Source organism: Linepithema humile, chromosome 4 (assembly GCF_040581485.1).
Source record: "Linepithema humile isolate Giens D197 chromosome 4, Lhum_UNIL_v1.0, whole genome shotgun sequence".
NCBI classification, from domain to species: domain Eukaryota; kingdom Metazoa; phylum Arthropoda; class Insecta; order Hymenoptera; family Formicidae; genus Linepithema; species Linepithema humile.
The window spans coordinates 2,402,208-2,416,881 of NC_090131.1; the positions used below are offsets into that span (position 1 = coordinate 2,402,208).

A 14,674-nucleotide genomic window follows, 5' to 3' on the forward strand; every position below is an offset into this window, starting at 1 on the left:
AATTATAGTTCAGATAAATCTGTACACTTAAAGAAAGATATTTTTTCTATTTCTTTCATTCTACATTACAAATAACTCAAAAACACATTCTTGTTGTCATCCTTTTTGTGGAGCATTGTGGAGAACTAAAACCATTGAACTTTACAAACTAGAAAGCTCCTTCCCATCAGAGCTGCCAGATTGAAGACCCGAGCAACGAGCAACCGGATGCACACACAAGTGAGAATCGCGTACGTGTGCTGCGCAAAGCACTCTGCGCAGTCATGGACGAATAATGGATCCATGATTTTTAGACAAAACAAATCTAATTTTTATTTCAAGTTAACTTAATGACTGCGTTCAGCAAGCGCTGTGATACTCAACGTGTTTACTGATGTAAAACGTAAGCATTAAAATAGCGTACCCTAAAATAGCGTTCAGCAAACCACTCTCAACTGTTGCAATGCATCACTTATTGAGCGCTTCATTCTGCTGAACGCAGCCACAAATACGAATTAATTATATTAATATTATATATTAAATACAAATATAACATACTCATATAATAAAAATCAATACAAATATCCAATTTAAATAAGAACGCAATTATGTTATTTCATCGCAACTCGATAGTAAGATTTATACCACCTTTGGCTGTGAGCACAATAGGCGCTTCCTCGAAAGATAGCGGAACTGGAGTTTGTGGATGAAGTGTGAACTTGAATTTTGACAGAAGACTTATAAGACCAACCTTTGTTTGTATGTAGCCAAATCTTGTACCTGAAAATTAATAATACTGATGTATCAACAATGGCAAAATTAGATAAAGATGAAAAAATTGCTGTGATCATCACATAAACAAAACATGAATAATTAATATAAACGTAATTTTGAAACTTATAGCAACTCTGATAAACGGGATCATTCTTACCAATGCAAACTCGTGGTCCTTCCCCAAAAGGTAAATAAGCGTAAGGATGCCTGGCTGCTACTTTATCAGCATTAAATCGCTCAGGATCAAACTTATCTGGATCCGGATATATTGAAGGATCACGATGCAATCCGAACACAGGTATTGTAATTAAAGTTCCTTCTGGCACATGAATATTCGTTGTTGGAAGCTTTATGTTTTTAGTGCAAACTCGATTCAAGACGGGTACAGGCGGGTATTTCCTCATAGTTTCTGCAACGTGTAAAAAAATATAAAAGTATATTTTCTGGTATACAAAGAATTATTATCGAACATGTTTCGTTAAACATATGGAAGAATACTTTTATAATAAAAAACTTTTTCAATACTTAATTTATCAAAAATTACACGTACAAAAATAACAATCACACTCACCATTTATGACTTTATGAAGATATGTCATGTCGTTTACCGCATTGTAGTTTAATTCACCGTGTTTTTTTAACATTTCGTCAATTTCCTTACAAACTTTATTCTGTAGGTCCTGATTTTGAGCTAACTCGTATAGACAATACGTCGCTGTAGTTGATGAAGTTTCAAAACCAGCCAAGAAGAAGACATAAGCTTGCGCAGCAGCTTCTAGTATAGTGAGTTTAGTCGCAGTTGCTATATATAAATAAAACTTTTTTTAGTGCATATCTCTCATCCTTTGGTAATATTCGTATATAAACATAAAAATCGATTTTTTTAAAGGAGTTCTATCTATTAGAGTTTATAAATACTGTTCAGAAAATTAGAGGCATAATTCCAAAAATCATCAAATTTACTGAATTTTCAATATGACGTGAACATTTTAACCAAATATTTGTGAAGTCTATTGCACTGTAACCTATTATTACCCCTATTACCAAAAATAATAGATGTTAAACTAATATAAAATATATATTTACAAGATTCATTATTGATATCCTTTTCATCATCAGGTTCAACATAACCCTTTTCCATGAGTTGTATAAGTAAGTTCATAAAATCATGCCTGATAACATTATGAGTTTGCCTGTATTCCACATTGTCTCGAAACATTTTCGTAAAAAAGTTACTAACACCTCGGTCGTTAAAAGGGATAGAAAAAAAATCCATAACTTGGGGCGCAAACATTAATATAGCATTCCAAAAGGGTTTTTCTTCAAAGACCTTTTTTCCCCAATATCGGAACTCGTTATCCGGTTGGCTTATACAGTCAGATTTGATTCCAAATGCCGCAGACATAATTATATCCGTTGAATACCTATAATTAATATAGATTATTTAATAAATTTTTTCAACATACATAAAGAGTAAGTAATTCTTTTTCATAATATAGACAGTATTTATACTCCTTGTTATTTAAATATTTTTTTAAAAGTTTTTTATAAAATCGAATAATTTACCTTGCAAAGATATCCTTTATCTCGATACAATCTTTCGTTTGAGCTTTACTTTCTAGACTTTTTGCGAATTCTTCACTGCATTCCTTCAGAATCATGAACATTTGTTTTATCTTTCCGGAAGTAAAAGTAGGTGTCAACTTAACACGAAGATTTCGCCATTTCTTTCCAGGCAGTAAAAACAAATGGCCGGACAATGGATCAATTTTCTCATTGCAGTACATTCCACGATCATGAAAACTACCGAAATCCTTCGTCAATACCGTTCGGATAAGATCGAGATCAGCAATCACCAGGTTTGGCTTGAAAAATGTATACATTCCAAAGGCACGATGGTGTTTATATTTTAAGTAGGCATCGCGGAAAAGTTCACCTGTCGACAAATCTTCCGTTCAATTACGTAATTTTAATAATAATGTTGCAAAATAAATCTCTTATTTTATAATTGTTGATTGATTCCGGAACTCGCTCTGTTTCGCATAACACAAAAGGAGAGAAGACTGCATACGTAAATGAATGCATATAATATTTATAATACTTATAATACCACGCAAAGATACTTGCCTACAGATAATTTTCCAGTCACGAAAGCAGTTAAATTACCAGCTGGTACCAAGGGTTCCACATAAAAAACACCCTTTTTGCGCCAGAAATTGAACAGTACATATTTATAATAAATATATACAACACTCAGAGCAACAATAAGTATTCCAATTAATTCTGCAACTAACATCGCTGGTCGAGATTTTTGTCAAAATTCTGAAACATAAGTTATTTTTTTCATAAAATTTTATCATTAAAAATAAGAACGTAATAAAAACGTTTTCTATAGAGTATTCAAATTTTTTCTATATTTATACACACTATAAACAATAATCATTTTTAGAAATGTTTCATGAAATGTTTATGATTCTGCTAATTTAATTTATGATTTATGCATTCTTTATTCAATTTTACTTTAACAAAATTGTAAAACGTTACTTGTCTAATTTTGATTATTCAAAATGTTTATACGATAAAATTTGCGATAAATGATTCTTCTATATTTTCCTCAATGAAAGTTAACTAAACAGTTGGTCATTTTAATTTGTCTAACATATAGTCATTCAATTTGTATAATATACAATATATGATTTATTTAATATTATTTTAATCTATAACTTTTTTGTTTAATCATACGTGTTGAAAAGGCACATGTCTTTTTTTTATAAGATTTTAAAAGAGATTCAAATATTCTCTGTAAAGTAAATGTACCTTTTACCGAACTTGCTTCAATTACCGACCAATTTACTATTTACGTTAAAAAATAATAGCTGTTAACAGTACGATCATTAAAACTTAGTTTCAATATTACCTGTGTCGTGTAAAAGAGATGTATGTTGAAAACAATCTTCTTCCGCTGTATATGTTACAATCAGAACGTTATTATAAGACAAACACTGGATGCACACTCGTTCGCATATTTTCAACTACTGGAAGGCGTTCTGATCGCGAATATATATTACTTATATCAGGATATAGACATTTATAATAGTAGTTTACATCTGAAGTACACCAAGTCATTTTCATGTTGCATGATATGTCATAAAAATGACAAAAATATATAGAATTATCTACGTTTATTTTCATGTTGCATAAGTTAATGAATAACCTGATGATGACTTGCTCGTCTTTTTCTCGTTGTTTCTAGTTTCGAAAATTGTAGACGAGACAATTTTTCGCAGAAAAATACAATGTATGATTATATTCTATGCCACATTTTTGCATAAAATTATGCAGGTTAATTATATTTGTTATTTATTATTTTGCATTAATAAACAACAACCGGCACGTTCGGATAGAAATCTCGCTCTTTTTATGTCACAATAAAATTTATAAATTAAATAATATATATATTTTATAAAAGCTTCCTTCGATGACGAGCTTAATAAAACCAGTCTTATTAAATTCCATGGAAAATGTAGAATTATTTATTAAAACATTTATCACAATTAGAATATTAACGAATTTTAGACAAGTATATTACGTCTCCCAATACATGAATGTGCAATTCGATGAATGTTGGAAATTTACAATTGAATATAAAATGTAATCGGGCAATTTTGGGGATTAAAATTTTCGAAATTTTCTCGTAGATATTTTTACTTTATACTTACATGTAACTATGAAATAATTTTTGATTGGCCACTCCTCTTTTAGTCACAAAAGCACATTCATGATTCTGATATAACAAAAGTAGAAAGAAATGACATTCGTGAAAGTGGATTAAAAGAAAAATTATTTTATTTTTAGACATTAACATATGAATTAAATGATGTAGTAACTTTAAAGTAAAAAAATACATTGTTATAATTACTGTAGATCGGTTACTGTTACTTAATTATTGATTTTTTGCCGGGTCGATATATTGATGTTCTCGGCTGACTGTCGCCTTTGTGGTAAGAAGGAGACAGAAGAATATCTCTGTTCTCTTTTGTACGCCGAAGTGGAGTCGAAGCTCACGCGCGAAGCTCACACGTACGCGATTCTCGCTTGTGTGTGAGCGGTCGGGTGCTCGTTGTTCGGGCTTTGAATTTAGCAGCTCTGCAGCTGTGTGTGATCCTTGGTGATCCTTCAAAATGGCTTTGTGGGACGAAGTATCATCAGGTTTTGATGCTGAGGATGAGACCATCAACTTTGGCACTCGGATAATCACAGAAAACAATGGCTCGCTGTATGAAGTGTGTACGGTAGCAACGATTAAATCCCTTGATAAGGTACTTTTCTGTCATGTTCTGTCAATTTTGATTTGACAAGGTTATACGATGAGTGATGTTTTCTCTTGATCGTTTTACATTGTAAAATATAATATAATTGTTAGCTGAAAAATAGAGAGGTGAGAAAATTAAGATACCCTTTTGAAAGTCTTGAAAATCTTCCGTAATGTAAGTTTTATTTGCAGTACGAACCGCTTTGCACAGTTTAAATGTATGTGTGACGTACGCATGCGCCGATTTGTATTGTTATAGCACGTAACTTAAATTTGATTAATTTTAACAATGTATGTCGATTAAGTCTCTATATAAATTATAAGTGATTTAGAATTTATTATGTATCTTTAAAATATTAATCAATGTGTATCTTTATTATCAGGTAGATCAGCAACCAAATGTTTTAGTATCTCTTCAACATTCTAAGTTTTGTGTAGCAGTTGATAAGTCTATTACAATTTTTAAAGATGAGACATGTGATGAAATATTATGTAACATCAGTTTCCCCTCCAGGATAATTTGTTATTGCATTTCTAAAGATGGTTTCTTTCTATTTGTTGTGCTCGCTACCAGGATCTTGTACTGTTTGCACTTGTTACATGGAAAAGAAATTTTTACAAAGTGAGTATTTAATATTTCTAAGTGGAGAAATATTATTCGCATTGCTAAGTGCATATAAATATATTGACAGTATCAATTTTTATTTTGTGTATTATAATCTCTGATTATAGAACTATCTCTGATAATCAAAACAATGTAATAAAAATATTTTTGAAAGAGCAAGGTGAAAAGGAAGAAGCATTTATAATTCTTGTCACAAACACTGGCGCTATTTACAGGTATTATATCTATTACAGTATATATCTATTTATATATTCTATTATCTAGAATTTTAATTTAGTTTGTAACTGTTTAAAAAATTGCAGATTCTCCAAGTTTTATCCTAAAGCTTTAAAACTTGAAATTATCAATGAGAATGATGAGATGGTTGCAGAACATACGACAAATATTCAGTGTTCTCAGTTATTCGAGGGATTCACATCTCTGGAGGTAAATATATATTTCTTTAAAAAATTGATTATTTATGGACATTTATTATCTATGATTTGTGCTTAAAGTAAAAATTGCATATATAAAATTTTATTCTTATTTTCTACATAATTTTAAATAAAGAATTTGTTATAGTTCCTTAATGCTACAATGAATACATCATCAAAAGAATTGTCAATAACTATGGTGGGAACACATTCCATATATACTTGGCCTAGTGAACAACTCAGTGAATTCCACAATGTATTTTCTTTTGGATATAAAAAGATAATGCCATTGAATGGTAGCAGGTAATTGATGCATCTTGAAATTGTGTCAAAATAAATTAATTTGTTCTTTTGTATTTTTTATTAAGTTTATGTAATATTTAAAAAATGTTTTGTTTTAGGAAAATGCTTTGTCTGCGTACAAATCATATATTAAGTATTATGTGCCCGAATACATTGCTTGGATTGAAGATATGTGACGACCCAGTGTATGATTTTACAGTAATACAACATGATGACAGTGTCGATCACTGTGACATTTTATTTCTAACACAATCTAAACACAATCCAATTTTGTATACATTATATCTTGTTTCTTACCCAGGTAAATATATTTATTTTTACGTATAGATAATATTTTGTTTTTTATATAAATTAAAATTTTTATCTTTTTTCAGAATTTGAACAGAAATTGGAGATCAATGTTTCTGCTAACACTTATTTGTCAGACATTTTTCACGCTTCCAATAATATAATTTATGTAGAAGGTATTACTAATGAAAATCAAATCATTGACACATTCAGGATAAAAACAATATCGGAAAGTATTCCCGAAATGCGTTTAGCGAGATTGTTAAGAAAAAAGCAATTTGACGCAGCTGAAGCTTTTGCGGAAAAATTAGGTCTTTCCATGGAACCTATTTATTGCTCTAAAGCAGCGTTGCTCGTAGAACAGCTTGGTCTTTGGGCAAAATCTGCTTCTCACTCAGCCAGCGTAGATGAATTAATAAATATTTTGGATAAGATACAAGATATGCAATACGTGATTGAATGCTGTAACAAGGCGCTCATTTTGAACAGTGCACAGATGAGACAAATATATTTGTATGCTCGGCAAAGGATAATGCAAAATATGAAGGTACTTTATATTCGCACATTTATCAATATTCCTGTATTAAATTTATATTACTTGCAGAGGGAAAATATAAGCGATCCGCCGATTGCCAGTCTGTCTTTGATAAACGATGCTTTACACAGACTCGAGACTTTTGAATTAATCCAAGATATCGAGACAGATGCATTATCGAGCGATGATGCAGTTACGAAAGAATGGATAAGATTTTCACAAGTAAATTTATTGAAGGAATGCACTACTCGTTTACGCATGGTAACATGATTTATTTACAAATACATTATGAGAAATCTATGTGTGAAAATTATATTTTTTATCGCGTTTGATATTTTTACAGGGTCAACTGGAATCTGCTTCTTTGATTTGGACGAGGCACCTTCCTCACATAGCGAAGTTTGTGTCTATGCAAACTGTACGAAATATATTTGCGATCTTACCCGAAGATATGGCTCCGTCGCGTTTGTGGTCTTGGCTTACGCATTTTATACCCACTTTATTGTCTCTGTTACCTGACGCAATGGATGAGATTATGTCTTGGGGTCTGAAGAAATTAAAATATCTCGAGATATCTCATCGTACGGGATGGCCGGATATCGGCATAGATTTTGCCAAAAAATTTGTAAGATTGCTCAAGATTGAAGACAGTGAACATTCTGCGCACTTTCACCAAGAATACAGATATCAGAACTCCGCATTGAAGCAGCTTATGCTCTTACTTCAGGCTTTGTCCGACATACAACAGTTGAAAGTAGCTTACAGGTCAGTAATGCATTTTTACATGTCGGTATTGCATTTTTAAACTTATGAATTAATGACAAATATTTTTAATTGCGAATAGATTGAGAATTCCTCTTGATATATATGTTAACTCGCCTGTGGAAACGGTTTATATGCTGTTGGACAAAATACATCTGGACGAAATCTCGAATTTCGTAAATGCATTTTTAAAACAATACATACTTAATAATAATTTGCAAAACGACATTGTTCTCTGCGCGTATATTCAGGTTAGTATAATTTTCTCACCGTATTGAGTTTTATAAAGGCATAATTAAAAATAGTGTACATCTTACACGTTGTATCTCTTTTTGATAAATTATAACCAATCGATTCTAATATCTTATGTTTTTAGAAAACAATAATAAATTCGAATAGTTGGTGGTTTGACGAGGAAGTCGCATGGGAGAGAAGAATTGCTATTGTAACAAGTCTTATATATAATATAGAGGTGAATACGTAGGATATATCACTTTCTATTATAACTTAATATCATTGAAAATTATCCTTTTATAAATTGTTTCATTGAATGTTTCGCAGAAACGGTTGGAGCAAACTTTGGCAATTTTAAAAAAGGCACCAGTTCCCTGGAGTTCGACTATAGCTACTCTGGCAGAAACGAGCAGTAATTTTGACCATAGTTTAGCTGCAAAAATTAAAATTGAACGTAATTACGTTTCGATAAAACTTGTCTTAAAAAAATATGGATATGCAGCAATTGGCATAAATAACGTTAGTATGAATTATGTTTTCTGTGACGTTTTTATATAGATTAATTATATTAATGACAAATTATCTGTGTGTGTACATTTTTAGAAATTAATATCACGTATAATAAAAGAAGACCGTGATTCCACGATTAATGATATAGAAGTGCTAACTAAAAACGATCAGCAATTACGACAGGATTCATTTTGTCGATGCATAAACGTCCGACTGAACGAAGGGTATTGCGATATATATTATATATTTGAAATTTATACAAAAAAAAAACTTACCAATAAAGTATGTTTGTTTAATCTATTACAGAAATCTGCAGAAAGCAATGGATATAATACATCATCTAGAAAATAATATTTCTGATGCTTTATATTGTTACGAAGGAATTGTTAATTATATTGTCGCATCTTTCTCTTTTCAAGTAATGAATTTTGATACAATATTAATCAATGGAAATAAGATTTCTGTAAAATATAATCAATTTAATTTAACATTTGTTTTTAGAATGTAGCGACATCCTTGATGTACCATATAGAAATACTCGGCTGCTTAGAATTCAAAATACGTAATTTGTTAATGCAACCGAATGTTTGTTCTTTTCGTTGCAACAATATTATCAATATGATAAAAGATTTAAGATCATTATACGCATTGAGGAAAGATTATAAGATTGATATTTCATTGAAGAATTATCGTATGCAGAAATCGCTTGTACTGGAAAACTATATCGCAAAATCGCTTCCAAGTAAAATCTTTTAAGAATTTCAATTTTATAATACTTTTAAAAGAATATTCCATTTATTCTCGTTGCTTCAACAGGTATGATGGAAAATAACTTGTCAGAGATGCACAAGACAGTGATTAAAATAACCGAGTTGCTAGGACTAGAAAAGTCGTATGCGACTTTATTTTTATTAGAGCAGGTGAAAGATATAAACGTGTTGCAGCAACTTGCCAAGTAAATATGCATTTTATGTACAATTTTTGTGATTTTACATATATGCATAGTATTATTTATCTAGTTTTCCTGTTTCTTCCAGAGACAACGCTGAAGATTTAAATTTTATGTCAGGCGAATTTATAAATATGAAAAAGATATGCTTATCGGCATTGCGACATACTACTGTAAACGTGAATACCGTGAAGGTTATCAAAAACTTCAGCGCTTCTTTATTAGAATCTTGTAGCGATAGTATGTATAACATTTTTATTAACATGATTAAAATGGTAAGCGAAATATTATATTATTGTAAATGTTGCTAATATTTCAGGTGACTTACAATCTGCATTAATACTCCATACGAATATATGTCCAAGCCTTTCTCTTCAATATTCTGATGTAAAACAAGGAATCACACCGCAGTCTAGTTGGAAATTGTACACGATATATAAAGATCAAGCGATATCTTTGGATCAGAGATTATTTGCTTTCTTCAAAGATGCGATATCTCTTTGCTTATATTATTCAGATCAGATTGATAGCAATGAAGTCACAAATTACAACGTGTGTATTGCGAGTTACATGTGTAGCCCCACATCTCGAAAATACTGGGTTGTGTAATAAGTAATTTCGTATTTTTCAAATCTGTCTATTTTTTTTTTGGTATTATTGCAGGCAAAGCGCAGTTTGACACGTAAATAAAATATTTGTTTGTCGAATTTGTAATGAAGTTCCGCTTGTATCACGATTTTTTCACGTTAAAAGTAGTAACAGCAATACGAAATTACTTATCACACAATCCAATAGTTTGCAATATGTCGATATTGTTTGTTCATGCGCAGGAACGAATGGATCAATTGCTCAACAACTTCCTGGAAAGTATAAGAAAAGTGCAGCTGCAGCACAACGATCACTCCTTATTGCAAATTTTCAACACATTCTATTTTGTGTACTGCAGCACATCTGTAAAAAACGAGAGCGTGCTAACAGAAATGAAATCTATATTATCTCAACTTGTCACAAATTTATTGAAGAAATTGTGCACCGGGCTGTTCGATTTGCAATTGGGACTATCTTGTCTCTTTATGCTGCCTAAACAAGAGGCGCGCAATTGGCTTACCGCGGATTGCGCATCGTAAGAAAATGAACTGTTTTTCGATACATCGCGCCTATGTGTAATAATGTACAAAGATTCGGATTTGCAGATTTCACGTCGATCACGGTTGGTATTCTACAATTTCCACTCTGGGATATGAATATTCGCGTTTGAAGAAAAATCAATCGTTGATGCAGAAGTTCGAAGATCACAAGCTGTTGCACATCTGGGCGCAGCGACTGTCGCATTATTCGATAGCTTATAAAGGTACGTGCTTTAGTTGCGCCTATTTGTATTAAACGAAGAGATAATATCTACGTTTTTAATATATATATATCGTGTGTATTTTTACAGAAGTTTTTATGAATAACGCTTCGAGCAAGAGGGAAATTTTGCAACAGATTATAAACAGTAACAAAGAGAACGTGATTCCTTTGTTAAAAGACTATTGCTGCAATTTCGGCTTTGATTTCAACGATTGCCTTTGGCATTATTTGAAAATAATCCTCGAAACGTGGAATCCAATGATAACTGTTTCGAATACAGGCGCAAACAAAGGTAAATGATATAAAAAAGAGATATTTATAACAAACTTTCAGGTATAAATAATTTTTATGTAATAACCGAATGGCATTTTGTAGAATTACACGTCTGCACCGATGAAGTGTGTGAGTTGAGAAAAAAGTGTAACGCAATTGTCGCGCAAATGGAAGATAAATCCATGTTGAAACAACATATCTCCACATTATGGGACCATGTAAGTTGTAGAGAATAAAGAAATATCAAGCAGCAATAGCTTCTTCATGACACAAATGTCGCATTTGAATTCAGATCACCTTCTACCACTATGAAATGTTCATCATACTAATGGATCTCATAGGAGATAAAAATATGGAAAGAAGAAATTACCTCTGCTTTTTGCAAAACTACACTCGGAGTGGGTAGGTGCAAAGTCACCCAAATTTTGCGTGTACTTTGATTTTGATAATTACGTGTCTCAGGTCTCCTACGCCGATGGAACATGATAAATGGATGCAGCTCAATCCGGGACACAGTGCACTACCACCGATAGCTCAATGGAGACTTCCGTTCTTGCCCAAGGTGGACATTTGGAAAATTATCAGTACGTGTATTTAGAAGAGAAATTTTTAGCCGGCGTATAACTGTTTCGTCTAACTTCATCAATTTCTCGCTAGCGCCCGAATTGAATTTAAAGACGTACGAAAAATGGCTCGACATCGCACCCGTCCTCAATTTGGAGACGCATCTTATATGCACATTAGCTATCAAAGGTGAAATGACGTACGTTTGGGAAAATACCGTCAAATCGCGAGATACCGCGTGGTCGCTTTATCCGAAGAACACCACATTGCTCGAGAATATCAAGAAATGTATACAACGAATCACCGACTCGAACGGATTCTATTACGGCACCGCGGCATTGTACTACGTCGTCAATCACACACCGCCGGGTGCGGATCGCGTCGCTGCCGTGAAAGAATGCCACGAATACGCTCAACTGGCGGCGCAAAATTCTACCCGGTTTGAAGAGGGAATGCTGGAGGTAGTTTCTGCAAACTGCGTAATTTGCGCTATTAAAGAAACCTACGTTTTTTGATTTTTATACCGCGTTCACTTTCAGAAAATTAAATCCAAGTATCTGAGATACACGTCGGAGCATATTCTACGAACGTACGGATTGGAGAAGGATAAGTATCTTGCTCTAATCGACAATCCGTGCAGGCTGATATACGAATTGTACAACGACGAAAGCATACCGTCGCGATATCAAATCGCGACCAACTACAGGCCGGATATCAACGCTGCCGTTAACAAACTCGGCGAATTGTTCTCGTTGAATAAGACGAAGCTGCGCTTGGATTTGCTGCAAGAATGGTTACAGTCCAATGTCAGATACGCCGAATTGTATCAGAGCTTTACGGAGACGGTCCCGGCGTTGAAAGAGTCCAGTCGGAGCACAGATTGTGAAGATAATATGCTCAGGTAATTTAATCGTCGGTGTTGCTATTGTCGACAATCGAAATTAATCTCATGACACTTGCAGAATGTGTTACATGATCGAATATGGCGATACAGATTTGTTTGCGCAGTTTCTTATAAATATAGGCTTCGACGATCCCCACGGCAAAACTGAATACAAATGCGACGTGCGATATCGAGTGCTTCGGGTACTGCAAACTGTTGTTGACACTGCCACTTTGGAAGAATTGACCAAGCGAGACGTCTCTACTTTCAGGTACAAGGCGGATTACGATGGACTATCGTCTATGGCAATTTGTCTTACTGCTGAAAGAGTAATTTTATGTTGAATATTTCAGGAAGTACATGAACTCGCTAAATTATGTTAGCAAACTGGAATCGTTGGGATTGTGTTATAGCGTTGAAACATTCGAAACGTGCTGCAAACGCGAGCTCGTTCAGATACTGTGGACAAGATTGCGTCACTTGCCCTACGCTCTCTCCGTTATAACACAGATTTGCATCGAGTTTAAGTTGCACGATATTGTAGTTTGGAACGACACTCTGAGCCAAATGACAAAACTGCGAATGGTATTGAAGTTACAGTCAATCGGAATATCACCTCAAACTGTATCTTAGAAGAAATTGGCAGAAAACAGGCCGAACAAGTGCCAAAGCGCGAATGTCGCGAGAAAAGTTTATCTTGCCACTAATTTGTATTAATTGATAATTTTTTTCTTTTTTTTGCGCCTCGACGCTTTAGTTTCTGTGGTTTTTTTTCTGCCGATTCTTTTTGTTATTACAGAGTCAAGATATCAATATGTCAATCTTGAAAATTGTATGAAGGGTACATTTTTAGGTGAGCGAGTTAAAGAAAGTCTTATTGCAACTACGAAGTGAGAGCGCTATCGTGTGCTGTAACGGCTACAAAATGGGATGGCAGTTAATTATTTCCGAACCGTTCAGAGAGATGGATGTGAATCCGAGTCCGGAGCAAATTAACAATTGTATAGAGGCGATCTGCCTGTTATATTCGTGTCCCATGCCACACGAATTAGAATTCACCGCTGTCGTGCGAAATTCTTTTCAATGCAAACAGGCGCACTTGGCCGCTGCGCTCCTGCCATTTTTAAATGATTCTGAAAAGAAATTTGTTTTGGAGGTAATTAAATTGTCTTCAATTTGTTCGATATGTAACGCAGTAATTATACGTCAACTTTCTTTCAGACGATTAATCGACAATGCGAAATCGCAAAACTCGAAGAAGACTTACGTCATTTATCTACTAAAGGAGTGCTCACGGTTGCACGTGTAAGTTGTAGTAAATTTATTGCAGTATAGTTAGATATTATAGAAATTTAAGCATTTTGAGAAAATAATTTATTTTATTCTTGTGAATATATCGATTAATTTTATTATTTTTATGTTTATAGAGTCTCGGCATTATACAAAAGTCCACAACGTGAAACAAAAAAGGAATTCTTTTTTTATTGGAAAACCAGCTTGCAATATGACTTATTTGTTAAACTATTCTCAAGTTATATCAAAGAAACGTATTTTTTTGAAATTATTTATACTGCGCTAAGTGTAATTGATATACTGATTGTAGAAATAAATAGATATAATTGATTGATTACATAAAAAAATTATTAAGTGTATGCATTTATCCTGATTTATTTTCAGATATGATATTAACGTCGACTTCTTTTTATACCTCAGATTATTGGTTTAAATTTCGTATTACATAACTTTATTTTTATTTACTCAATAACAGTTTTTAATGCTTTAGATTCAATTTTGAATACTCGTATTAAAATAAAGAATATTTTATGCGTTTGAATGTTTGTTAAAACGCACTTTGATAGTTATTCGTCTACGTAAAAGGATAATTTTGGCGTTTCTTAATAAAATAAAGGATGTATTGAG

At 32.9% G+C, this 14,674-nt stretch overlaps 2 protein-coding genes across 4 annotated transcripts; one reads left to right on the forward strand and one right to left on the reverse strand.

Annotated features, from left to right (window-relative positions):
* Positions 1-27: 27 nt before the first annotated feature.
* LOC105672279 (probable cytochrome P450 6a14) lies at positions 28-3,821 on the reverse strand. Its single transcript, XM_012367116.2, has 7 exons — positions 3,671-3,821; positions 2,881-3,075; positions 2,320-2,689; positions 1,840-2,177; positions 1,325-1,555; positions 911-1,162; positions 28-759 (listed from the first exon to the last, which is right to left on the reverse strand). The coding sequence occupies exons 2-7, from the start codon at positions 3,047-3,049 to the stop codon at positions 596-598; spliced, it is 1,524 nt and encodes a 507-aa protein (XP_012222539.1). The 5' UTR covers positions 3,050-3,075; positions 3,671-3,821; the 3' UTR covers positions 28-595.
* An 872-nt stretch (positions 3,822-4,693) lies between these two features.
* On the forward strand, positions 4,694-14,385 carry rod (rough deal). Of its 3 annotated transcripts, none has more exons than XM_012367164.2 (31): positions 4,851-5,072; positions 5,449-5,687; positions 5,798-5,905; positions 5,993-6,116; positions 6,252-6,406; positions 6,505-6,707; positions 6,781-7,241; positions 7,299-7,490; positions 7,573-7,994; positions 8,074-8,242; positions 8,368-8,463; positions 8,553-8,744; positions 8,829-8,959; positions 9,042-9,153; positions 9,237-9,477; positions 9,552-9,690; positions 9,773-9,924; positions 10,004-10,236; positions 10,515-10,807; positions 10,878-11,035; positions 11,123-11,326; positions 11,410-11,525; positions 11,600-11,709; positions 11,770-11,891; positions 11,965-12,332; positions 12,411-12,772; positions 12,834-13,025; positions 13,108-13,339; positions 13,608-13,910; positions 13,976-14,059; positions 14,182-14,385. In XM_012367164.2, exons 1-31 carry the CDS (start codon positions 4,935-4,937, stop codon positions 14,212-14,214), a joined length of 6,084 nt encoding a protein of 2,027 aa, XP_012222587.2. In that variant the 5' UTR covers positions 4,851-4,934; the 3' UTR covers positions 14,215-14,385. The 3 variants fall into 3 exon arrangements, with proteins under 3 accessions (XP_067208880.1, XP_012222587.2, XP_067208879.1); XM_067352778.1 differs by having other exon boundaries at positions 4,960-5,072; positions 5,640-5,687; positions 14,182-14,382; XM_067352779.1 differs by lacking the exons at positions 13,108-13,339; positions 13,608-13,910; positions 13,976-14,059; positions 14,182-14,385 and having other exon boundaries at positions 4,694-5,072; positions 12,880-13,020.
* The last annotated feature ends 289 nt before the right edge of the window (positions 14,386-14,674 follow it).

Bases quoted from the DNA above. Each gene is read 5' to 3' on its own strand.
- LOC105672279 (XM_012367116.2), bottom strand. From the start codon at position 3,049: ATGTTAGTTGCAGAATTAATTGGAATACTTATTGTTGCTCTGAGTGTT. The intron at 2,178-2,319 runs GTAAATTATTCG...TATTAATTATAG, and splicing joins ATAAAGGATATCTTTGCAAG to GTATTCAACGGATATAATTA. The intron at 1,163-1,324 runs GTGAGTGTGATT...TACACGTTGCAG, and splicing joins TCTTCATAAAGTCATAAATG to AAACTATGAGGAAATACCCG.
- rod (XM_012367164.2), top strand. From the start codon at position 4,935: ATGGCTTTGTGGGACGAAGTATCATCAGGTTTTGATGCTGAGGATGAG. The intron at 8,745-8,828 runs GTTAGTATGAAT...GTACATTTTTAG, and splicing joins CAGCAATTGGCATAAATAAC to AAATTAATATCACGTATAAT. The intron at 11,892-11,964 runs GTACGTGTATTT...ATTTCTCGCTAG, and splicing joins GGACATTTGGAAAATTATCA to CGCCCGAATTGAATTTAAAG.